The sequence below is a fragment of the Vanellus vanellus genome (assembly GCF_965231255.1).
Source record: "Vanellus vanellus genome assembly, chromosome: 3".
NCBI lineage: Eukaryota > Metazoa > Chordata > Aves > Charadriiformes > Charadriidae > Vanellus > Vanellus vanellus.
In genome coordinates, this window is record NC_138907.1 from 58,284,606 (window position 1) to 58,309,709 (window position 25,104).

Sequence of the window (25,104 nt, forward strand, 5' to 3'; positions counted from 1 at the left end):
TGCACTGTCAGGCCCAGCTAGCTCCCCAAACTAGCTGAGGAACAATGGTGAATGTTTAAAAATCCTCATACCCTAAATTAATATACTAATGAAATGGTGTTTATTAAAAACCTCTCGACACGTTTCTTCCTTATTGAAAATTCCCACTGAGTACAAGTGCTTTTGAATGTTTAAGGAAGGTCTCCAACTCAGAAAATCACTTGAGGAAAGAGAAAGGAATTTTCATCTCTCTATCTCTGGACATTTTGGGGTTCAAAAAGTTTCAGAGAAGGAGGAGATTTGGTATTGTTCGGAGTCCATTTGCTCTGGCTGAGGAAATGACGAGAAGGAAGCTATTTCCCCGTCTCGGGTACCATGTGGTGTTCCAAGATAAGGCAAGCACTTGCTAATTCGAGTCCACAAGCAGGAAACGTGATACATCCATTTCCTTTCAGGCAAACAACACAGTTCCCTGGCAGCACAAAAGCATTGCTTCTACTGCTAAATCTCAAACGTTGAGAAACCCATTGCTCCTCGGTGGACGTACCATTCTATATTTGTTATTTGGATGTTATGGATAGAAACAGTACTTACTCTCCAATCACGTGGCCACCAAAGTTTTGGGGTAAGGATTTTGTTTCTTCTTCTAGAATGTCGTTAAAGTGGATGCTGAGATTCGCTGGTGATTGCCTTAAAAAGTACATCTGGGTACTTTCAAGCCTCATGGTGGAAGCAAAAAGTAATGAATAGATTTTGTATTTCTTGCAGTGCAAAAGATTGTTTTCCAAATATTGCTTTGACAAAGTTTTATCATGTTTTTAACTAATGAAGACAGCAGGAACTGCCAGGGCAGAATTGATTGTTTGACAAAGTTCATTACTGAAGTCAGTTGAAAAGGTCTCTATTGACTTGAGTGTGTTTCAGATCAGGTAGACATTCTCAGCTGTTTAATGGATGTACCTACATGGCAGACATGATCTGTTTCATTCTCTGATGAAGAAGAGGTAGCAAAAACTAAACGTGTTGCAACCTTTGGAATAAACTCTTACTCCTCCAGAATGTAAAAGGATTTGCTGTTTGTAGCAGCGTCTCGTGATCAGATTTTCCTCACTTTTTCCTCAATATATAATTTGATTATTTTCCATTAAGACTGTTTTCCTTCACCCAAACCTGGGAATGATTCATTAACTGAAATGTATAGAGTGTGAGGTGGAAGTATATTTTATACTGAAATTCGTTTGAGGTAATTAGATTCAGTGACTTGATCCTACAGGATTCCGTGCAACAGCTGTGGAGAACCTTTCCCTCCAAAAAGCTCTATCGCTCGCTATGTTTAGCATTAACATGTATTAGTATTTATCATTAGCCTTTAGCATTAGCATGAATCATATGATCTGGTTTTGTCTTTTATTATTGCTATTGAGCAATGACGCCTCCAAGAATTTGTGCGCTCTCTAAAACTAAAAAATACTATGTATTAGCAAAATGGGACTTTTGTTGCATAGATAGAAGCGCCCTGGGAAAAGAGTGGAAAATAACTATACAAGAATATTTAAAGACGTTCCTTCATTTCCTTATCATCAGAAATCCTGTGGAACGCCATACACGTGTTTTCTGCAGTGACATGTATTTTCCTACTGGGAGACGCTGAGCAACTCACTTCATTTTTGTGTCTTGGGCTAAAAAGTAGGAAAATGATACTGGATGCCTTTGAGAAATACTTGCAGATTAACTGAGGAAAAAATACTGTTATTACTGTTTCTGGGTCTCTTGTTGCCTGGAGGCTGTCTGCTGGACTCTGAAGAATAACTATCATTTTTGTAGAGTTGAACTACATGTATTTATAAAATGGCTCTTTGAGAACAAAAATGAAAGTGCTTTCATCAACACGTACTTTAAGAATCCTTGTGTAAAAGGTACTGCCCCTTGTTACTGCAGATTTGCCTTTATTCTGAGGTAAATTATTGCTTCACTCTCATGGAAACATACACACAACATGGCAACATTATATGAAACTCTAAGGATCCATGGTCAGATTGTAGGCAAGGTGGTCTCCATCTTCATGAAGAGTCAAAAACAATTTTAAAAAACATCTATTGTCTAACAGCTGCTTCCCTTCTCTGGAAAATATACAGGCATCCTGTTTTCTAAAGCTGTCCAGTTTCCAATGGTAACTTCACACAATGGCATCTTAAAAATGACTCTAAGAATTTTCAAACAATGAACAAACTAAACTGTCCGCCACTTATTTATGCGTAAGCACATATAAATCTTTTTACAACTGTTCCAGGTTAGTGGAAGTGTGCATGAATAAAGCTGAGTAGATAAAACCAAGATATAGGCGCCTCGATATAAGTCATGCTGTGTGAATTGCCTAAGTAGTCTAAATCCTCTCTCTATATTCATGCAAAGCCTGTAAATAATAATAATAATAAAAAAAATTAACACACTTTTTTGCATGCTCAGTGTAGAGTCAATCACAGCCTGGAGAGTTGATAGCATGCTTAGCTGCAGGTCTTGCAGGGCAATGAGCTGATGCTATACCCCATCTTAATTCCTTTGAATTCAGGTTTCGCTGTCATCATTCTGCAGTATTTCTGAAATGCTAAATTATGCAGCAGAGTAAAACAGAAGAAACAAAACAGTAGTTTTACTGGCCTAAAATCAATTCTGCCAGAAAAAAAAAAAAGGGGGGGGGGGGGATATTAACCTACTCTTGTCATTTAAATTCATGAGTTTCATGATAGAGCTCCTGGCCCTGTCAGCAAATATTCTCTGTGTAATGTGCCACAAGCACAAAATTGGGACTCCAGTTCTCACTTTGCTATAGCTGTTCCCTACTACAGATGTTGCGCAGAGTCTTTGTAGCCATACGTGCCTGTTCCAGGCAAGTTGTCTGAGCTACCGCGAGGATGCAGGAGCTCGTCTCTTTCAGGTGCCAGCTTCTATGAAGCCATGTATCCTCCAGTCACCCTATTTTGCAGTAGGAATCCATAGTACGGTACTTGGCAGAGGTAGGAAGTGAAGCACTTAAAGTCAATCTCTGCTGAACTTCAGCACCGTTGTTATCACATGGACTGTAGACACAGAATCTGGATCATTTTATTTTATCGGTAGTTTCAAAGGGAGTTTTGGCAATAGCTGAGTGAGAAATTCAGGGTTTGGTACCCATCTATCAACTACTAATCTCATTTTTTACTGTTTTAATATAACCTTTATTGAATTCATTTTGATTTGTAAGTTAACAGTGGAAGCAAAGATGTTTCCATTTGAACCAGGAGTGCATTTCTTGTAATTCCTAAAAGCATTCTTAGTCGCACAAAATTAAATACAATAAATGGCTTCGAGACAATCCTATTTCTCCAGTGCAGATAGTAATATACTTTCAGATCAGGAAATTTAATTTAAATAGTACATTTGATCAATATGACAGCAGCAGAGAGAAGAAGTGTAAGCAGATATTAATCAACATAAACTCAGATCCCTAGACTATCCTTCAGTCTAGTTTTACTCAAGTATCTATTTAAAAATTCAACGTTAAAACTTAATCCCTTAAAAACATTAAAGACAATTATTTTTTTCTTGAATCAGAATCCAGGGTGTTATTTGTCCAGTGTATGGAAACAATAACATATATCTGCTGGCTTCCAGCATTTTAAGATTGCTAATTGCCTGGCACTAGCACTTCAAGCATTATCACTTGACTTTATAAGCTACCAATGCACTCGTGGTTTTAAATGTAATATCAAATTTTGCCTTGTCTCTTTTTTATCAACCCACTGTTCTTCCCCTCATTAGAATGTGTTTGTTTGCTTGAAAGACATCAGACTATGTACTTTGCCAGAAAAGACGGTCTTTAAGGATGAGCATGTTCTAACACCTGACACTGTGTCATGGTATCATGTTACTGGCCTAGCAATAATGGTGGTTAAGAACTTTGCATCATCTTTATGAGCTGAAATGCTGCTTGTGAAGGGCAGCACTGACACAAACAGTGACACAGCTGCCAATGACAGGAAAGTCCAACCTAGACAGCCATGGGACCTGATTTCTCTTCTGGGATCCTTCACACAGCAGTGTAGAAGCAACAGCAGCAAATCCAGCCCAGTTCTTTGCAAGTGAAAAAATAAGTATTTGGCTAGCTGTGTGGTGACCAGCTTAAGCCTGTTGGCTTTCACTTTGATGACTGTGTCAGTGCATTTCCAGCATATCCACTGGGTGATCTCTCCTCATTCCCTTTGCTCGCCTCCACACACTTTGTACCCCTCCGGTCCAGCCTTAGCAGCAGCAAATAAAGACTCTGGAAGCTACCTCAGATGAAGCTATCACAGCTGAAGACGTGGACACACAAAGGCTACAGTTTGGAGCCAGCTGTGGAGCACTTGACAGCAGATGTGGCAGTGGTAGCTTCTACCAGGCCATTCTCTTCCTAGTTTGATGGCTGGAAAAGACCATCATAAACCAGAGAACTACAGAGGGCCTTTATCCAGGTAGACTGGGCATTGCTAGTAGGGCAATTAATTAATTAAGCTGAAGATGCAATTCCATTGCTGGCAGACAGGAGGAAGTGAAGGTATGACATAGAGGCACTTCTAGATGCTTTACACCACTGGAGATTTTTCTCTTAGTAGAGAAAGACTTCAGGGTTGAAGTGGAACAAAGTAGGAGGAAAACATGACAAAATTAGAGCCTTGGATTCAAGCGCAGTGTCAACCTCAAGAATGCATTTCCTGAATTTTTGTTTTTCCTTTTCTCTCTCTTTCCTATTTCTCTCTCTTCACAATTTCACCCTAGCATGCGTCTTCTTCCTGGCATTTTAATTCGTGGCAATCAGCCACAACAGAGCAAGGGGACTGAAGACACTGCATCAACTGGAATTTTTCCTTGCAGTTGGTCTCTTTTTTGTCACTTCTCTGTGTTTTGGAAAACCCCAGTGATTTTAAAAATGCAATACTTGGCAGCATATCACGCATCCTAAGGAGCTCACAGCACAAGGAGCTCATCTCTCACAGGAGATATAATCTCTTTCTGCAGAGTGTTTGGGTTATGTCACTGATGCCTGCTAAAGTTTGGAAATGGGATGTAAACAAGTGAGCTTCTTTCTTTTGAAATCTCTCTGCTGGAGTCAGACAACTTCAGACTTTACATGTTCCTGTTGTTGGAAGAAGTCCCGTTGGGAGAACAGAGAAAGGGAGAGGCAAAGTGCTTTTTTTCCAACCTCATGATGCAGTCCTGCTCTAGGGTGTTAGGGAATAATTCCTTCCAGCGTTTATCCAAAGTAGTAGGACCTTGTCCTCTTCAGAAAACAGAGGCTGAAAATGAGGATAGAGCCTTTTAGTGCAAATATGAGTATTGCCATGACTCAAAACTGTATTTTTGATGACTACATAAACAGTTCTCTATTCATGGTACTACTGGGGACAATAAATGAAAATTGTATTCCAGTGATAAATGACTCTGTCAATTTTGAATTTCTTTAACCTCATTGCCTTTTTGCATTTAAGCAATTTATAAACAATAGGTAAAATTTCCAAATAAACATAAAAATTAAAAACAAGCCAAATTCATCAATACCTGGTGAATGAGAGGGAAAGGAGCAGAATGGTCACAGCAAATGTTATTGGAGGAAGGGGCATCCTGGGCTGTATTAGAAGGGGGGTGGTTAGTAGATCGAGAGAGGTCCTCCTTCCCCTCTACTCTGCCCTGGTGAGACCGCATCTGGAATATTGTGTCCAGTTCTGGGCCCCTCAGTTCAAGAAGGACAGAGAGCTGCTGGAGAGAGTCCAGCGTAGGGCAACTAAGATGATTAAGGGAGTGGAGCATCTCCCTTATGAGGAAAGACTGAGGGAGCTGGGTCTCTTTAGTTTGGAGAAGAGGAGACTGAGGGGTGATCTTATTAGCGTTTATAAATATATAAAAGGGGAATGTCATGAGGATGGAGCCAGGCTCTTCTCAGTAGCGACCAATGATAGGACAAGGGGTAATGGATTCAAGCTGGAACACAAGAGGTTCCACTTAAATTTGAGAAGAAACTTCTCAGTGAGGGTGACAGAGCACTGGAACAGGCTGCCCAGGGAGGATGTGGAGTCTCCTTCTCTGGAGACATTCAAAACTCGCCTGGATGCCTTCCTGTGCAACCTCATCTAGGTGTTCCTGCTCCGACAGGGGGATTGGACTAGATGATCTTTTGAGGTCCCTTCCAATCCCTAGCATACTGTGATACTGTGATACTGTGAAGGGATGTTCCATATCAATTTGGTAAAGTCAAACATATCTGAAAGAATATATCCGAGTTCTTTGGCCAGAAGCCTGTACTAATACCTTTCCCATGTCACAGACAGCCCCCCCCCCCCCCCCCCACACACACACACACAAAACATTCAGTCTTCACACTGACTCCGCATCTCCCCATCTGGCATGCACTGACTATGTCTACAGTGACAACTTTCCTGCTCAGACTTCCCAGAGTGCTTTATCATGCACTACTTTAATGCTTAACACTTGAATTTCAGAGCCTGGCTTCTGGCTCATCAGGGATACTGATCCATCACTCAAGACATGAAACTCAGAGCTTTACCTCATGGTGTGGGATATTAAAGGACTCAAATTCTCAAACAGACTTCTGCCCCTGTCGTGATGGAGTTAATACGAGAACCAATTGTATGTGAACAAACCCTCCTTCCAGCTCCCCACCTATCTCTTCCAATCAAATAAATGGCTCATGCTTGCATGTTTGTTATTATAGATTTTCTAGAGCCCTGCTGGTTCTTTATTGCTTGCGTAACCTTCCATCTTCTGACTAATATTTTCTCCTTTACTTTTTCAAGCTGGAGCTTTTAAGAAAAGCAAAAGTTGTACATCCCCAAAGCTACATTTCCATACCCTTGAGACATCTAATAACAAAAAGCAGGTCGTCTTTCATTCCCATTCCACAGCCAAGTATATCTACTGATAATAGAAAAAGAGTTTGTTTTGAAGAGCATATAATCCAAATACCCCCGTTGATTGGTTCTAGTCTATGTCAGTAGCATGTGAACAACCCAATATAAAACTAGTCTAACACATAAAATAATAAATAGGAAGGAGGGATGCATTTCCTAGTTTGGTCAGAAAGCTCTCAGAATCCACCACATGAAATGGCTAGGAAAACTGATGGGAAAATATAGCCTTGGAGACTTTTTCCCTGTTTCTTAGCCCCGAAGATATTGATCAGATGGACTAATTAGAGAATTATTCTGCTGAGATATTGTCTGCAAAATATTGTCTGCACTGGAAATTTCTAGTTGTGCGACTGCATAATATAAGGTGCAGCGCCGAAGGAAGTAGGGTGTTCGTGTATCCCTTTGCATCAGTCTGGTATGGACAGACCATGTCCTTTGGACTGCAGATTTCCCCAATTCTATCAAATAACGCAGCTGCAAGCGGACCTGGCTTGGTGGCAGTGTAGCTGTGTTGAGTAAAGGCAATGGTGACATAAAGCCTCCTCCCACTCCTCCTACAAGAAACCTGCCAACAGTGCACAAAATTTTTATCAACTTCAAAATGTGTTCAGACTCCTGAGGTAGGGATCCTAACATGGAGTAAAATACATTGATTCTTCCCAAATTCACTGAGAAAAGTACAGTTGTTTTCTTTTCCTATGGTCGACTTGAACTTAGAGCAGATCCCCTAAAAGATGTTTGAGGAAATAAGCACATTGGGAGGCAGATTTTTAGTTGGATTTCTGAAATATAAGACAGATGGTTCCTCCACATTTCAGGTCCCTATTTGAAAAATAGAGAAAACTTCCCTGTGCTGCTTCGTAGGAATGTGGTTAAGAGAAAGATGACGAGGTAAAACGTGACACAGAATCAGACAGAAAGCCAGTTCTGCTTTTGCAAATGTTTCCTGTAAACACACTGAGTTTTTTCAAGTACATTTATCTGAGGAGCAGATGTACAACACAGATATAAAATATGATACATTTAAACAACACTGCAAAAGACAATGAGATATTTACGGTAATGCTACATCCTTTCTATTACCAGTCTTAAATCGAGTGTACCTACAAGTTGTCCCTCCTGCTCCTCAGTGAAATGTTACATGATGCCACAAATTCAATTGTGAAGCCATATTTCCAGATTACTTAACCAAAGTTTTCACTTGAATGACTTTTTTTCATGTTCATGAAGAAGTATCTGCATGGCGAATTTGAAGAAATCGGATCTGTGAAAATCCTATACAAATCAGCAGCGTTTTTAGGACAGGGAACAGATTTGGTTTTGTCTGTTACAAATGCCACACACTGGGACCTCAGACAGACTCTGAGAACATAATACACGGACAGAAATAAACAATGACAACACCAGTAAAACTCAGCTTCACCTATATAGGAACGGAGACAGTTCCTCTTGGAGAGGACTGTAGGGTAGTGCATCCTCCCAGGCCCAGCAGAATCAGAGTAACTTTTGCTGCATGGCTTCTGGAGCAACAGAGATTTCCCCTGACTAATGGCAATCTCTTTTTTCTCCTTCAGATGAGAAACTGATCCATGTGAAAATCCTGTGAAATGAGATGTAGAAAATGTCACGTAATTAAATCACTTCTCAAGCGGTCAAGCGGTCAGAAGCTGATTTAAGTATTCCACATAATTTTGATAATGATCACGGTAGTTAGATGACTGCTGGGGTAAGGGAGACCCACACATAGCACCTTTCCTCTGCCTGAACCTCTTAAGATCTCTACAAGAGAGCTATTGTCCTATCTACCAGGTCAAGGTCAGCAGATGATCTTCCCTCTTCCAGCTCCCCTGACCACAGCGTGAGCTGACTTGGTATGTGTCACAAGGCAGCAGCAGAGCCAGTGACTCAAAGAGGACACAGGTTTCATATGAATGCTGCTAATACTGAGAGAAATGGCAACAAGGGTGTGGGTTTAACTGAAGGAAGGCAAAAGATAAGGTGGTGGTGAGGCATTAGCAATGGCAGCAACTGTGTTTGAACATCAGCTCTTCAGTGGCAACGTGACAGCTGTGATTCTCTTTCCTCTGTAACACCCAGGGTCCCTGGCTCCTCCTCTGAAGACCTCCAGAAATATTCTTATACCAAACGGGAAATAAACCTACGGCTTGTGGTGTAATTATACAGGAAGGCATTGCTCATTTCCCCCCTCTCAGCTTCAGGATATACCATGTGTCTCTTCCCCCTCAGCTGTGTTCGAGAAGGGCTGATTTTTATGCAGCCTCTCAGTTGGATTTCATATACATGTGGCAGTACTGCTTGCTGGAGCAGCTGTGTCTGCGTGCTTCTTTGTCTTCCAGTATTGCCAGAGGCAGCCTGAAGCAGCTAGGCAAGAGATCCTGCTTGTGCCGGTGCCGTACTAGTGTAGGAAGCCAGCACTTCCTCTCTGCTTCATCAGGGACAAGAGTCAAGGTCATATGTCACATCTAAACATACTCTGCCCGCACTGATTTCTCCAGGAAACAGAACTGTGTATTAGCCTTACACTGTTTTGTTTTCCAAGTAACTTTTGTAGGTACCATTTTGTATCAACTACTAGAGTACTGTTGTTTTGTATAGACCCTACAAAAAATTTATCAGATAAATCATATACTCTCTTCTGAAGAGTCAGAATGATGATTCTGTTCCAAATTTAATATGATTATGCTTATTTTGCTGTCAGTTGAGTAAAAGAATTGACAAGCACGTGAAAGTTATCACTTCCATTCCTGAAGCAAAGGGGATTATATCAATAATCAGACCTTGCATTTAGGAAGCTAATATGTGAATCCATTCCAAGATCTTATGTGCAGGCCTGTCAGAAAGATAAAAGCAGATATTGATGAGGGACTTGGTTTTTTTTCCTTGCCCTTATTCTGGCAAGCCCAAAGAAAAGAGTATTACTGTAGTTGGATGAAAGCAAGAAAGTGTGTCATGAAGAGAAGAGAGAAGTCTTGCTCTTGTGTGCTGCCTATTCAGAGCACGATTTCTTCCTTGTGTATAAATTATTCTTTTAAAGTGAGTCTGTCATCCTCAGGCTGTGTTTTGTTGCCTTCTAATTACTGCTTCTTTCCTGCTTTCCCGCCACCTCCCGTACAGCCATTGATTGATCAAATGCTTAACCATCTTTAGCAGGAGGGAGGCAGATCTAAGGTAGTAGAAAGAAGAGGCAACATTTCTTCAGAGTATTATTTAAATATTAATCAGACACACAATTCATACACATTTTGGCAATTACACCTACCGTATTGACTATGTGGTGCTGCTTGTAGTCACATGAGCTGCCCAAAGTGTCGTGCTTTGTTTATCCACCAAATCCAGAAATCTTGTCTTTAGGAAATGAAGTATATTTCTTTTTCCAAGCATCACACCAGTGAATGTGTTGGCATGTGAACCTGTTGGCATCAGCAGTCACATAATAAAAGGAGCTTAGTGCTGTGCCTTTCCCCCAAGAAAAATCCCGCGCATCTGCGCGCTCAACTGCTAGAGCCTAGCAGGATTTGGATTCCAATGAGTTGGTCTCAGTACATTGTGGATGCAATATTTCTGCCTTAGTTCTTCTTGTAGAACCTCTTGAAGGAAAATGATCTGTACTTATACGCAACTTCCAATTTAACCATTGTAACTCATTTAACCAGGGATCTAAAAGTTTTGTGAGCCAAATGAGTGGCTGTGAGTAGTGCCATCTCCCTTATACAGGTTAGTCTGAAGCACAGAGATGGAATGAGATAGCCACAATCACAAAAGAAGAGCACAAAGTAAAATCAAGACTCAGGATGACCATTCTGTCTTTCTAAGATTTTCTTCATTTCCTAACCCTATCCTTTCATCTGGGGGGAAAAAAAAAAGAAAAACAGAAAAGACTATCAATAACAGTACAGGCAACTTCAATTTTTCCTGCTTTTCAAAGTCAAAGCTTCACTTCCTATATAACCTTACTCAGATTTTGAAACCTATTGTATAGTAGTTAAGTTTGCACCAAGCAATCCCAAGTTATTCTCCTAACAACTCTTCAAAACCAAAGAAAACATAAAAGTAAGTTTTTAGCCTGCAGTAGATTTGGTTCCAAGGTAATAATTTAATTCCTTTCTACTTGAGGAGATGGAAAAGATACTTACATGAGTTGGATTTTCATGGACTGAAAATGGGACATTAGAGACTTAAGATTTATCTGTTAAATAACCTCAACCAAAACTACGTGAACAATACAAATACATACAGCATTGTTATGAAATAGCATCTAGGAAATTTTCAGCAAAATAATTGGATGAGAAAAAAACTAGTCAGTTCAATGCAATGCAAAAGCCTCTTTGGTCTCTGATACATGCTTGCTGAAGCAAACTGCCAGGGCAGTTTCTGCTTCTCAGCAGAGGCCTCTGCCTTGCTTCTCTGGCATCTTATTTGCAGAAGAAAATTAATTCCCTGTTTCAGACATTTCAATTCACAATCCAGCATCTTAACACACACTTATGGAATATTTGACCATTTAACTGACATCTCTTAATTTTAAAACCTTTGTTTTAAAAAAATATGTTATATTGATGCTACCTCTCAGTTATCCGAGGTAATGGAAGGATGAGCCAACCAAGCAGACACATGGCTTCTATGGAAGGTCGATAAGTTACGCAGGCAGAATATAAATGAAGGAGACCATTGATGGCTCTGTTGATTGAGAAGCGCAGGAGTCTCTAGGCAAGTAGGACCTGGACCAGCCCGGTGCAAACACAGCCTCCCAGATACCACAGGCTCATGTGGGACAAGCACGAATGTCCCACTTCAATCTGAGTCTCCAACCTGGGTCGTCTGCCTGGGTCATCAAGAGTGGACTAACACTCCAGATCTGTGATCATCCCACTTAGAAACTATACTGGTGTTTATCAGCTTGTGGTTATACAGATTCTTGTGGGTACTACTTAATGAGATCGCCTAGCCCACACTGAAATAGATACTCATACTTGACTCTCTCTGAAACTGATTGATGGTCACACAGGAAGTGCTAGGAGAAAAAAAGCTCAAGTTTCTCAATTTCAGATAACTAACTGAAGAATACAGTGCTACCACATACGAACACGTTTCTGTATTCTCAAAATGTTTACTATTATACTCGTTCCCTGAGGAAGATGAATGTAGCAAGAGATTTTTTTGCACTACTGGATGAATACTGCACAGGTATTACTGCTGTGAAAAGAGTACAAAAAGCTGATGTAAATACAGATCTCTCTGCCTACTGCTTGAATACTTGTTTATTGGATACTTTAGATCAGCATTCAGCAAAGCTCTTCCTCCCATTCTTCAACTTTGTACAACTTTCTTAATTTTCACCTGAAGAAGGCCCTAGTCTTAGCACTCTCAAAAAATAAGAAGCATACAAATAAAATACTGAATACTATTTTCATTGATGGCCATTTTTGAATAAGCAGTGCACAAGTTAGACCTGTCAGCAGAATACTGTGTGACCGTATTTCAAAGGCAGTATATTTCTAAGTGAGAAGAGACTTCTTCTCAGACACTTTGCAGTTTGGGGCCCCAGTAGATTTCCTTCTGCTCCTGCCAGGACACAATGCTGTATGTATCTGTTTCATTCATTTTCTCTATGTTAGTACATGACATAAATTTCAAATGGAGAGTAAGAAGGATGGAACTGGGAAGGGGAGATTGCTCCTCTCCTGGGAAGCAGGTGAGCAGGTTGCAGGGAAAGAGGGCGAGAGATTGCACAGCTAAGAGCAAGTAGCAGAAACAAGGTCCTGCCTCTCAGGTGACGGAAAAAGGCTAAGAGGCAAATGTGCAGAGGTTGCAGCGCTTCCAAAAAGCACTGCGTTGAGAACCATTGTTTGTCAAATGTGCTGGGCAAGCTGAAATGTGGCTTTTATTTCTAGCATACTTAGTATCACAAGGTACTTAGAGTGTACCTTGCCGCTCTGAGTTTTCTCTCTAAAAATATTCTATTTCATGTTCTAATAAAGCTCAGGCTTTTATTGGAAACACTTCTTGGCCTTTCAAGCTCCACCTGAACCTGTGTCTGAGAGAGGCAGGCTCTTCTCAGACCACAGACAACAGAATTGCTCAGGTGAGACCGAAGATGACTTCCATGTATCCCTTGCCATACAGTCTTCCCAGTAACCTGAAAACTTTGTGCTTCGTTCTAAGCCTGGATGTCTTCTGTTTTCCTAAATATAGCCTACTTACTGTGGTATCTCCTCCTTAATTTTAAGATTTCACTCCAGTCACTCATGCTCTGTTCGTATAGGAAATTATTTTATTTGCAAGCTCTGTGAAATAATCATATATCCATTAAATAATAGCCACAATGCCATATTGCACTGTGGCAAATTGTGTTTTACTGTTTGATTTAGGTTCATGCAGGGGCCATATAGCTTAGGCCTAAGCTCTGGTTTTGTGAGGGTGGTAAGAATGCCTCGCCAGAGGATTGTTTGCTGCACATGCAGAAAAGATCAAAATTATATTACTGTCTTTGTAATGCATTAGGAGTCATAATGAAACCACGTGGTAACAAAGTTTCTATCTCTGTCTTCATAAAGGAATCTTTGCTTTGTGTTGTATAGTTGTGCCAAAGGCATTAAATTAAACATGCTGACATCCCTATCTTAGATTATTACAATTACTCTTTATTTATCATTCCAGTAAAAATCAACTTCCAGTAATATCAAGGGAACATCATTAACTCTGACTTGGTTTGCAGGATATTGCAATGGCATATTCCACTCTTCTGGCATTTTATCACAGTGAATTATGGTATTAGTGAACAAAGCAAGTGTAGCCTGGTACACAGATATCATCCTGGACGTCACTGTGGATGGTGAGAAATATGAATTTAGGACCAGTCTTAGCCTCATGTTTCTCCAGCGGCACAGATATTTGGACGAAGCCGCAAATCTGTACAAGCTTTACCTCATGAAGCTTCTGAACACCTTTGCTCTGCCTCAGTCCACCTTACTTTCAAAACCACTGCAAAATGCTAGTCCTGAACGTTGATGGCAATGTAATTCAGAGTTTTTCTGAGTTTTTCGGTACTATTAATTTGTTTGTAATCTTTGGTTGGCATATTTCTTATTGGTTTTTCCTGACACCCTGTTTTTAAGGTATTTTATGTATTGTTTAGATTTTCAGCATAAATTTCCAGCAGAGGGCAATCTTGTTCCTAGGTAGGTGTCTCTCTGTGAAGTTAACCCTCTAATAAACAGCCGTCCCCTCTGCATTTAGAATATTAATCCAAGGGCACAGACTGCATTTTTTTTTTTTACCTTGTCATTTACTTAATACTTTTTCAGATGCTTCCGGAGCCTATTTGCTTACCCGATCGAAGAAAGTCTTAGAAACTGCACAAAATAACGTCAGTATGGGCCTTGAGCTGTCATCTGTTCTACCTTCTTTTTTCAAGACAGGATTAACTATATTACAACAACTCTTGACTGATATTGGCTTTTAAAATCTTTAATGAGGGTAGGTGCACCTCCTACCTGGACTAGCTATTCTAGCTCTTACCTGTCCTCACAGATAGAAACACCTTTTTTAAACCCAGTACTTTTTATTTTATCTGCAGTAGAAATAAAAGCGACTGTTTATTTGTTAGGTGAAGTGGGAGAATTACTGTCCGTTCCTGCAGCATAGAACCTCGCGCTAGCACAAGCCGAAGGAAACATGTCTCTGGCAAGCTGTGTTTGAATGCAAAGCACCGACATTTCGGATAGCCCACCGTCTTACTTAGTTTAGTTATTAGTTCTCATGTCCTGCACAGTCTGCTTTTATTTCAGCTTTTTTTCCCCACAGATTCTGTTTTCCAGATGCCACCAGCCTCATGTGTTTGTTTTCTGGACATCACAACTACCTGAGCCACCTTGTGCTGCACCCTGTCACTCTCACTCTTTCCACAAGGGTCTTGAGTGACCTTTCTTAAACTTGTGCCATGACTAAGATCACAGCTGGTTGATATTACACAGCAACTGATTCGCCCACCCAACTGAATCATGGACTGCCTACAAATGATAAATGAGAGGCTGTTTTGCTAATACAATTAGTGACAAAGATTGGGAAGATAGTAATGTCAACACTTGTCAGATAGGAGAAATTGCTTTTTTGAACTCCGCGTGAGAACAGCAGCATGGGAGTTGACTACTGAAACCAGCCACAGCTTTGAACTAAGTTTTCTTGGTGTTGGTAGAACCGGAATAACATTTCAAGTGGTTCAAATCACTTCAGATCTTCTGTGGTGGGAAAAGGTTGTGGCTCTCTGGGCCCAGGGTATTCCTCCTTTCCAAACTCGCTGCCCAGGATGCATGAGGAGTAGCTGCAGCCTGTCCCGCTTAGCGATGTATATTTTCTACAGCTGTAGGAAGGTGCTGTGAGTTTATTGAAACGTTGATGGACCCTGGCTGCTCCTGTCTGGTTTGCACAAATGAGGCTGTGTTATGAACACGGATGACTTACCGAACCTCACCTGAAATCTGAGACATTGAGACTCCTGTAAAACAGTATCCGAACCATTCTTACTGGTCGGGTTACTAGATTTGTCATTTGTAAGCGCAATTCATGCTTTATTACACTAGCTGGTGCTATACGTTAAGCTGTGCAAAGTTCAGGTATGAATTCCCATACTGGTTTGTATGTTGTTTTATATTGAGCTTTCATTTGGGAAAAAAATCTAGAGTGAGACAGAGGCTGAACTGGATTTCTCCATGTCTGAGACCAAACTCCCTACCAGTTGTCAAGGTTTTTCAACTCTGGGACAAGGCAATGTGTGTGTGCACAAGTATGTGTGCATGTAGGGGCAGGGAATCTCAGACAAGATTAGAGTCACTGGCATATATGACATAAATGAAAGAAAGCTCACACATATGTGAGAAGGAAAGAATTAAAATGGAAATAAATTTAGAATTCTAAAATTTGGATTGAAATTCTAAAACCAGCTCTTTTCCACTATACACCATGGTAGTACGTTCTGATACGTCTCATTGCTAACGCAGCTGAAACCAAGCTTGTACGTTCTGCACACAAGCTTGCTGGAGCCCACATGGAGTAAAGTTTGCATGCCAGGTGTGCAGTTTTGGGCAGCTGGAAGAAAAGAGAAATGGGAAGATTACTCTCACTTGCTGAAGGAAATGAACAGAATCTTGCTCTACCGTAATATGAGAAAAACATCTCTATAGCAAGCTGAGGGTGAATGCTGAACAATACCATTCTTAACCGACAAGCCACCTTACCGTTTCTAATAACTTTAAGATAGAACTACGTATTTGTCTTTTAATAAAGCAATGACAATAAGTTAACAGCTCCAAAACATAAAGAATATTTGAAAGTCACCCACTAGAAATCAAATTAAATGTGTAGGCATCATCTCACCCTATTGGTGTTTCCTGCCTCCTTGTGCTTAGCAGCAGCATGAGCAGAACGGATGCTTGGAAAGGTAACTGACTCTTTATTAGCTTTATTAGCTATTATTGGCAAATATGCAGTTCAAATTCAAGTCGTGTGCGCAGCCTGACTAAAAGATGCTTTTCCATTTCTCTTTCCTTTGCATTCAGTATTTTGTCCCCTCTTCCCTTGCCCCACCCTGGTTCTTGCTCTGAGATGCTCTCGTTGAAGCTGCTGCTTATGATTTTGAGAGGTACTACTGTCCTTTCATACACTTGGCCAGCTGAAAAGTTTACAAATGTATATACCTGTGAGCATGGGGCTAGGAAGCTCTTGCACCCACCCTAACTTTACATCTTGGGGAATGTATGATAAGACTATAGGAAAGATGCAAGTCCCAAGGATTTCCTGAGATCAGTGGGCAAAATGCTGCTCCAGCCTGTGGCAGTCAGGGCTGAGGGCAAGAGGGAGATTCCTTGGGAAAATGAATCCTCGATATAAACATGTTTTGAATTCAGAGGGATGTCTTGCTATCTGATATGGTCCATGCACATGAAAGGAAGATGAAACCCCCATGGAAATAAGAGATTGACCTGAGTATGTCTGCAAGGATCCTGCTAAGCTTCATGATAGAGGCAGGATCCTGCACCACAAAAAGCAAATCTATTTTATGAAGAGTTTGGTTGATCCGGGGACCGTCAAGTATAGGTAGGGACTGTGTTGCTAATTTTAGGTGAGGTATACCCCAAGGTGAGGAAGCAGAGAACGTAGTCCACTTCTCAGAAGACTTCCTGTCTTTCCTACTGATGTCCAGGCTGGATGGGATGCATGTGTTTCAGGGCCATAACTAGGAAAACCGCTTTATCAGCCAGGCTATTATCTTTGCTAATAACATGTCTAAATTTCTCCTGTGTGGATCCTGTAGTGTTAAGGACTTGCTAGAGGCTATGAACTTGATAGGACATACGCTAAAACTTCATACATACAGTTCATGGAAAGTAAGAAAGCCTTAAAGAAAGCTGCAACAACCAAGAAAAAGCTTTGCATAGCAGAGGCAATAATCCACTGTACAAACCTGTAGCACTGCATTTGCTTAACAGTGCATGCAGAAGTCAGGGAGGAGGGGATAAACAGACTTCAGAAGCAATTGCCTGATCTGGATGGATGTTGGGCTGACAGACACGTACTGCCTTGGTGTTCAGATCTGGGGGTAGCATCCAGAAGTCATGGGTGTTACTGTGGGTTCTGAATATCCAACCTTTTTTGCATGGACACATTTGTTTCCTTATCCTTTTATTTCTGGCTTTGTACCTCAAAGTCTGTCCTGCATTGTTGAAGAAAACCTTTGTTCTTCACTTCAGCTGATGTTAGAGGTGAGAGTGGAGAAAATTGACTGAGATGGGGTACCAAATGTTTTCAGTTATGGCACAATCAAATAAAGCGGGCAGTGTGAGCAGCCTGAGAAACATACAGATCAAAACATATTTAGTGGACCAGCACCTGGGGACTTATTGTTATTGGCAGCATCCCTACGTTATCCCCAAATTTTTACTTTTTTTTTGTTTTTTTTTTTTTCCTTAAAACCAGAGGACAGAATGAGATGCACAGCTCTCAGGAAAACATAAGCTATTATAATGGCTCCTCGGGAGCAGTTTTGTGTCAGTATTGCTCTGACTCTCCTGAAAGGCTAGTTCTGCCCTGGCACTGCCCAGACTAAGGAAGAGAAAAACAACCCTGTGAAAGCCAGCTGTTCCCCTCAAAATCCCAGGTGCAGCAAGTCCCACTCTGCCTTTGATCTTTTTCTCTGTTTGGTAGTATTTTCTCCAATGTACCTCAGGGCTGTGATCGCCTGGACTTTTTAAAGAGGAAATCAATGGGCATAGATTTACAATTCTTCAATGTAAGTTTTTAGAACTGAATTACTTTTCAGTGAAATTTATCCTCTGCAGGGAGTGAACAAAAAGCAAGTTCAACCTATTAGTGTGACCCACGGCTCCCACTGAAGTCAGGGAGAGTCTAGGAATAGAAAGAATAAAGTCTTCGTAACCAATGGGTCTAGCGACATTTCTATAACAAGAAGCTAAAGGATTAAATGCAGGTCCAGACGGAAATGAGAGCATTTGGGGTACTATATGGCAACTGTAGTAGCCAGTGTAAACCCAGCTGAATTTCCCCAGGGAATAAGTTGACCCTCTATTTTTACATTCATATACAGAGGTAGAAAAATAAAAGAATCAAAGAAGTTAAAGAAATGAAGACATTATCCAAAGGGATAATTGTTTGTGCTGTACCTCCAGCACAGGGGAACAGCACGTGGGAAAGACTGAAGAGCTGCACTCAATACTTTTGTCAATTCCCTCATCTGCTTTTAACAGTGCGAAATGCTGATTTGATTGTGCAGGTGGTGAAAATTACGGCTAGAGGGATGCAGGGACAAATCCGCACCACGGTGCACGGTAACCCCAGAGGCAGGTACGCTTGCGTGGTTTGCTGTGCTTCCCCTTAACACGCGAGGCTGCTGAGCCCCGCGGAGGTCCCCTTCGCCTCCTCCCTGCTGGAGCTGAGCGCCCAAACAGGAGCAGGGGCATCAGGCGGCAGCACAGAGCCCTGTGCCTTGAGGGATCCCTTGGCAGTCCCAAATACAATAACCTAGCTAGCGTTCCAGCAGAGGTGCAAAAGAAATTAGCCTAAGGAAGGACTAGTTCTTGCTCTGCTTTCGCGTAGGCACGCAGGCACGGCAGTGGGGGTACTCAGACTGCAGCTCTAGTGCTTGGGAAATGATGTCTTTAGGAAAGCCCCCGGGATTTACTCAACTGGATGTGCCCAAGTCCTGGCTATCCCTTCCCACCTTCGGGAGTATGAGTAGGAACTTGCAGTAAAAGCATGTATTAACTCCATTAAAATGGCATAATAGGCTATTCCTGACCAAAAAAGGCTTGATAAGACCTTCTGTGTCTCTGAAGATGTTTCATAAAGGGCAGAATGATGATGAGGTTGTCAGAAGGCTGCTTATGGTGACAGAGCTCTGACCTGCAGCCAGGAGTTGCAGTGCAGATGCTGCCTGTGGATTCTGGCAAAAAGCAGGCCAGGCAATCGCCCTTTGACTTTAGCGTGCCCGCTCAAGAGTTTCGAAGTTGCAAAAATGAGGGCTTAAAGAAAAATTATATTTTAGGGTCAAGGTTTGTCCACCTCTGAACGAAAGGGCAATGAAGTGTTTCTAAGAGGGAGCAGTGCTCTGCAACTATATCCTATACTTTTTCCTCTCCAGTCTTTATTTTCCCTTTGGAGAAGGATTAGGGTTATAAGACTATCTGAAAGCACGGGTTACAAGCAAGCAACTGTAGAATTGTATACCCTTCCAAAATATCAGTGGCTTCATTAGGGCTTGAATCTTCTGGGCCCCATGGAATGTCAAGTCTATCCTGAAAAAATGTAAGGTGAATAAACTTGGGTAGGAGATTCATGGTGATGTCAGTAATTCATGATAATGTTGGTCCTGCCTAGAACCACACCTGCAAAGGATTGTAGGGTGAATGTACTGCCCCTCTGACAGGGCTTGGTGGGCAGCAGCAAGGGCTGGCTTCAGATTTACTGCTGCTTGGAGTCCCCACTCAGAAAGCTGCGAAAATTTTGTGCTAAGCTTTCTGGTGCTCAGGGAGCTAATTTTCCCCACCTGCAAGTACGAATCACATAGCTAACAATTTTTCACTGAAGGGAGAAAAGTAAGAAGGCAGATAAGGAAGGTAATAATAAATAATTCTTAAAGTGCAATTATACCAATAATCAGTTATGTCTCCCCTGCTGGAAGGAAAGCAAATATTTGCTTTCCCCCTCCTGCAGCAACCTACCCTATATTTGAGCCTTACTTACTTACTTACCAAGGCCTGACTTAAGCAAAGGTCTCTGTTGGCGCATACTGGAGTACCTCTGCCTGCAAGCTGGTCCCACTGGCCGGGCCTGGCACCTCTCCTTTCCCTCGGCTGCGTGCTGGCTGTCCTCCAGAGCCACCCCTCAGGTCACTCGCTTTCTTTGCCTCTCCAACACCTGCTTTGGCTAATTCCCGTAGTTCGGACTTGGTTTCATTATTTTGGGTTCTGGAAATGACTGTTTGTGCAGCACCATAAATTCAGGGGAAAGGTAACAGCTGTCACCTTGCAAGAAAATTTTGAACCTAGTCTCATCTAGCCCTTTTTGGGCTCCAATGTCTGCATCCCAGTCCCGGAGTTACTGCCTTCTGCTACGGTGATCAGCCAGGCACAGCGTTAGCTGGCCTGCGCTTCTCTACGCTACAGAAGTTACTCACCTTTCTCCACCAAATTAATACAATTTCCTTTTCAACAGAAATGCTTCACAACCACGGGAACACAGCATAGACAGAATAAACGTGTTTCAAGCTGTCCCATGGCTCTTTTTCACTTGTTCCCTCTTCGCTCCACTAGTAGTCAAGATAGTGTTCCTTCTAGTTTGTGATCCCATCCCTTCTTAAATTTTGAGGGGATCTGTAAGGCTTTTGCGTTCAGTTCAGGCCTTATCAAGGATTACAAATGTATCTCCAAACTTTTTATAATAGCAATAAGTCCGGTGCTCAGTTGCAAAAGTAAGTGAAGTTTTCTGAAGTAACTGTCCTATTCTTAGAAATATACATGGAAAAAAATCTTATTCCTCCACACTGTGAAGCCATGTGGGGGAGGAACCAATCCCGGCCATGCTCTTTTTTGTTTTCACATCTCTTGTTTCTGGAAAGCGTTTATAAAAGACCTAGAGATTTATTTTTCTTACTTGCAGATTAATGCATCTTTAAATCGGGCATTGGGGATGGGAAATATTCAGGAGACTTAGTATTACTAATGGTTATCTCTGACCATAATCATTTAGCATATAGTCATTTACATTAAATACTTTGAGGATTTAAAGTATCTGTTACTCAGCAGTAACAGGCTGGGGCATGTTCTCATGTTGTAATAATTACAAGGCTTACTCTCATTAAGAACATGGCAGAAACTACATCACTGTTGTAATAGGTGAGCTTGCAAACACGTACACATAGAACATAAACGTCTACAAACAGAATGACAAGTCTGCATAAATCCACACCTCGTATTGCCCACAGAAGCAGATGCTTGGCAGTTTTGTAACACACCTTGGGGCTAGTGGGTGGTTGATTCTGGGAGAGACTGAAGACTTTTCCCTTGTATTGTACCGTGGTTTAACCCCATCCCACAGCTAGGACCACACAGCTGCCCACACAGTTCTCCCCCTGGGAGAAGGGCAGGGAGAAGAAGGGGGAAAAGAAGGGGAAAGGGAAAGGAAGAAAAAACTCATGGGTTGAGATAAAGATAGCTTAATAGATCAAGAAGAGAAAAGGAAAATAACAATAATAATAACAAGAGTGACAGTAATAATAATGACACAAGTCACTCTCACCGCCTGGTGAATTGGCACTATCCCAAGCAGTGATCGCAGATTCCCTCCCCACCCCGGCCAGCCCCATTTATATACTGAGCGTGAAGTCTATGGTATGGAATATTCCATCGGCCATTCCATTGTTCTGTTTGTACTCCTTCCCAGCTTCTGTGGGAATCTGAAAAGAGTCCTTGAAAAGCATAAACATCACTTAGGAACAACTAAAACAATATGCATTATTGACATTCTTTTCACAGCAATCACTAGAAAGAAAATTAATTCTTTCCCAGCTGAAACCAGGTCACATTGGTACAGAAACTGGTATTAAATGCAAGCTACTTTCTGGATGTTGTTGACTTATGCAAATTAAAGAAAAAACACCATATAGTGCAAGCAATCTGAACTGCTGTGTTTGTGTTGTAAGGTTCATGTATTACATACAAAAACCTTAGGGTTTGTTCATCTTTTAAGGAAGCTGCCATCTTTGATTCACTTTCTGGCAGGAAAATCCTTCCGAGTTAATGAAATCACTTTGCTGTATATTTTTGCTGTATTTCAGAGCAGATAACGATAGCCTTCACAGTGTCCATGCTGGTTGGACTGGTGATTGGAGGGATCATCTGGGCGCTATTCACTTGCTTGTCCCGTCGCAGAGCTAGCGCCCACATTTCCCAGGGGAGCTCCTCAGCCTTCAGTCGTCGGTCCAGGCCCCCCTCCCACGGTCACAATACCAGCAGGACTGGATTTTACCGCAACAGCAGCTGTGAACGTCGGAGCAACCTCAGCCTGGCCAGCCTCACCTTCCAGCGGCAAGCCTCCTTAGAACAAGCCAACTCTTTCCCTAGGAAGTCAAGCTTCCGCGCGTCCACCTTCCACCCTTTCCTGCAGTGTCCTCCCCTCCCTGTGGAGACGAACAGTCAGCTGATCACCCTCACTCCCACAAACACCACCACAACCCTTGTGGGAAGCACCACCAACAGCTTAAGTCGACCCGAATTCCACTGGTCTAACAACAGCCTCCGCATCTGCCACTCCACACAAACCCCACCTCCCGCCTATGAAACCATCATAAAAGCTTTCCCAGACTCCTGAGCTAGGTCCTTCCTGCAAACATGCACGTCCATTTTAAGAGGAACCTCAATCATCTCAACAATTTTCTGTGCATGACGAAGATCTCTGAGAAGCCTCTGGCTGCCATTGCGGAGGGGACAATCATTGCCAGAGGCGGGTAGCGGTGGTTTCTTAGAGCGCAATATCCCACTGTCCAAGGCATCACTTGTCTTTGCACTGCTGCCTCTAATTTACTGCTCTGCCATGTGCTTGCATATTTATAGTGTTGTATCTTTCATTGTAACCATTGTATCTTTACTTTAGAGGAAATAAAATGCTGCCACATAAAAACCAGCTCATTTCCTGAAGAAAGAGATCGGTTTAGGGATTACCAATATACACATTTCTCCAAATTTCACTATTCTGTTTCTTTGAAAAAAAAAAAAAGAAAAAAATCTGGTTTTACGTGTTTTACCAAGGATGTTAAATTTTCAGAGAATACCTCCTACTAGCCACCTTCTTCGTATAACTGCAAAACAGCTTCTGCCTGAGGAACCTTAGACACAGACCTTGTAGAAGATTTAACGTCACAGTCCTGGCTGTGGTCATAGACATCCTGTTCTGCTGATTGCAGAGGATCTTAAAAAACTCCATGTCAGGGCTGCTTGTATAAAATTCCCTCCACAGTATGGGAAAAACATTGAAGTATACCAAGCTTCACGCAGTTTGAAACAACATCCTAAATGCATGGTAAGAACTATAAAGAATTTTCTGCCTGCGGCCAGCAAAACAGGTAGTCTCATTTTAATACCCAGTAAGGATTTATGGGAGCAAAACTCCTCATGTTTCATTTTTCTAGTTCTGGTTATCAAGATAAGCAGCATGAATGACAACTATTTTTTTTAATTAAGTTTCCTGTTTTGCTATGTGATTACTCATTTCCTTATTTCAAATTGTGTTTCACAAATTGTACCAACGTTTAATTCTTCCCGGCAAGTTATTCCCCGAAACCTTGTCTTTCACTAAAGCAAGATTTTAGACATTTACAGCTGAATACTGGGATTGTACAATTAGTTAAAATATGAAGATAGAAATAGAATATTTAGTTGAGGTTGACATATATCCTTGACTGTTATACGTGTGTCACGTCAAGCTAACCCCTGGCTTAGTAGAGACTAATTGCATTGACGTGGGAAGTCCAAGATTTGGAAACAGCACAGGCAAATGGGACCTGATTTAAGTCTTACTGTATCGGTTTCCTGTTAAATATTTTAGGTTCAAATAAAGGGTAAAGAATTTCCAAAAGTAGAGGAGCAGTCCTACTCCTCACTTACAAATTAACCTTTTCGTCCTAAAAGGGCTGGGCAACGACCAGCTGCAGGACTCCTGATTCTGAGGGGCTGGTCCTGTGCTTCTGTAGAGAGAACAAGTCTTCATCTGTCTTCTGGGAGGGACAAAGATTCAGCAGCTTTTGAGAAGAGGCAATATTCTTGATGCCTTAGTTTCCGGGCTTTCGGAGACTGGCAGCATGCATCCCTTTGCCGAGCTCAGCACCCCTCAGGAAGCACTGGTATTGACCTCTTGACTGCAATCTTCCAGCCCAATATCATCCGATTTGCAAGTATGACGACAACCCTTGAGCTTACAAGCGTTACTTACTGCAAAGCGCAATTATTCCTTATTGTAAAGGCAAATTATTTTGCATGTATTTACTGACTGGCTTTCATTGTTTTATTTTCAGTGTGCAACATTTTTCCTTCTAGAAGGATATATGTCATTTCTAGAAGAACAACAATTTACAGAGTTTACAGAGCGTTTCACTACAGACACTACGGCTTCTACTACACTGAAGACTTGCTGATAAGACAGCAAGACTGCATTTGGCTGGTCTCAGGCTGTGGAATTAAAACAATAGTCCTGTGGAAAAAGAAAGTTGTGTTATTTCATTCATTAATAATATATTTTTTTTTTCATTTACAGTCTTATTCTGGTGTCTAGAGTCTAATTCTGGTGAATTTCATTGCATGCACAAGTGTGTTCATAGTGTCCTAGCTCTAGAATAGGTGATGCCACCCGTTCTAACATGCTTACAAAAAGCAGAATCCACGCCTGCTCCCTTTGCTTATTGAGTTTAGCGGACTGTTTGAAGAGACAACTTGGTCTACAGAGTGTACCCAGCTGGCCAAAACTGCTTGTTCCTTGAGAGTGAAAGCATTTCAGATGAGTAAATTTTTACTCCTGGACTGTAAACATGCATTACGTTACAGTAGAACTTTCCACAGCATATTATTACTTGTATTACATTATATTTAGTAAACAATGTAGA

At 41.5% G+C, this 25,104-nt stretch overlaps 1 protein-coding gene across 2 annotated transcripts; it reads left to right on the top strand.

Annotated features, from left to right (window-relative positions):
* The first annotated feature begins 484 nt into the window (after positions 1 to 484).
* Positions 485 to 23,520, top strand: MYCT1 (MYC target 1). 2 transcript variants are annotated; one of them, XM_082480468.1, is made up of 2 exons: positions 485 to 604; positions 22,288 to 23,520. In XM_082480468.1, the coding sequence occupies exons 1-2, from the start codon at positions 553 to 555 to the stop codon at positions 22,818 to 22,820; spliced, it is 585 nt and encodes a 194-aa protein (XP_082336594.1). In that variant the 5' UTR covers positions 485 to 552; the 3' UTR covers positions 22,821 to 23,520. The 2 variants fall into 2 exon arrangements, with proteins under 2 accessions (XP_082336594.1, XP_082336595.1); XM_082480469.1 differs by having other exon boundaries at positions 22,293 to 23,520.
* Positions 23,521 to 25,104: the final 1,584 nt, after the last annotated feature.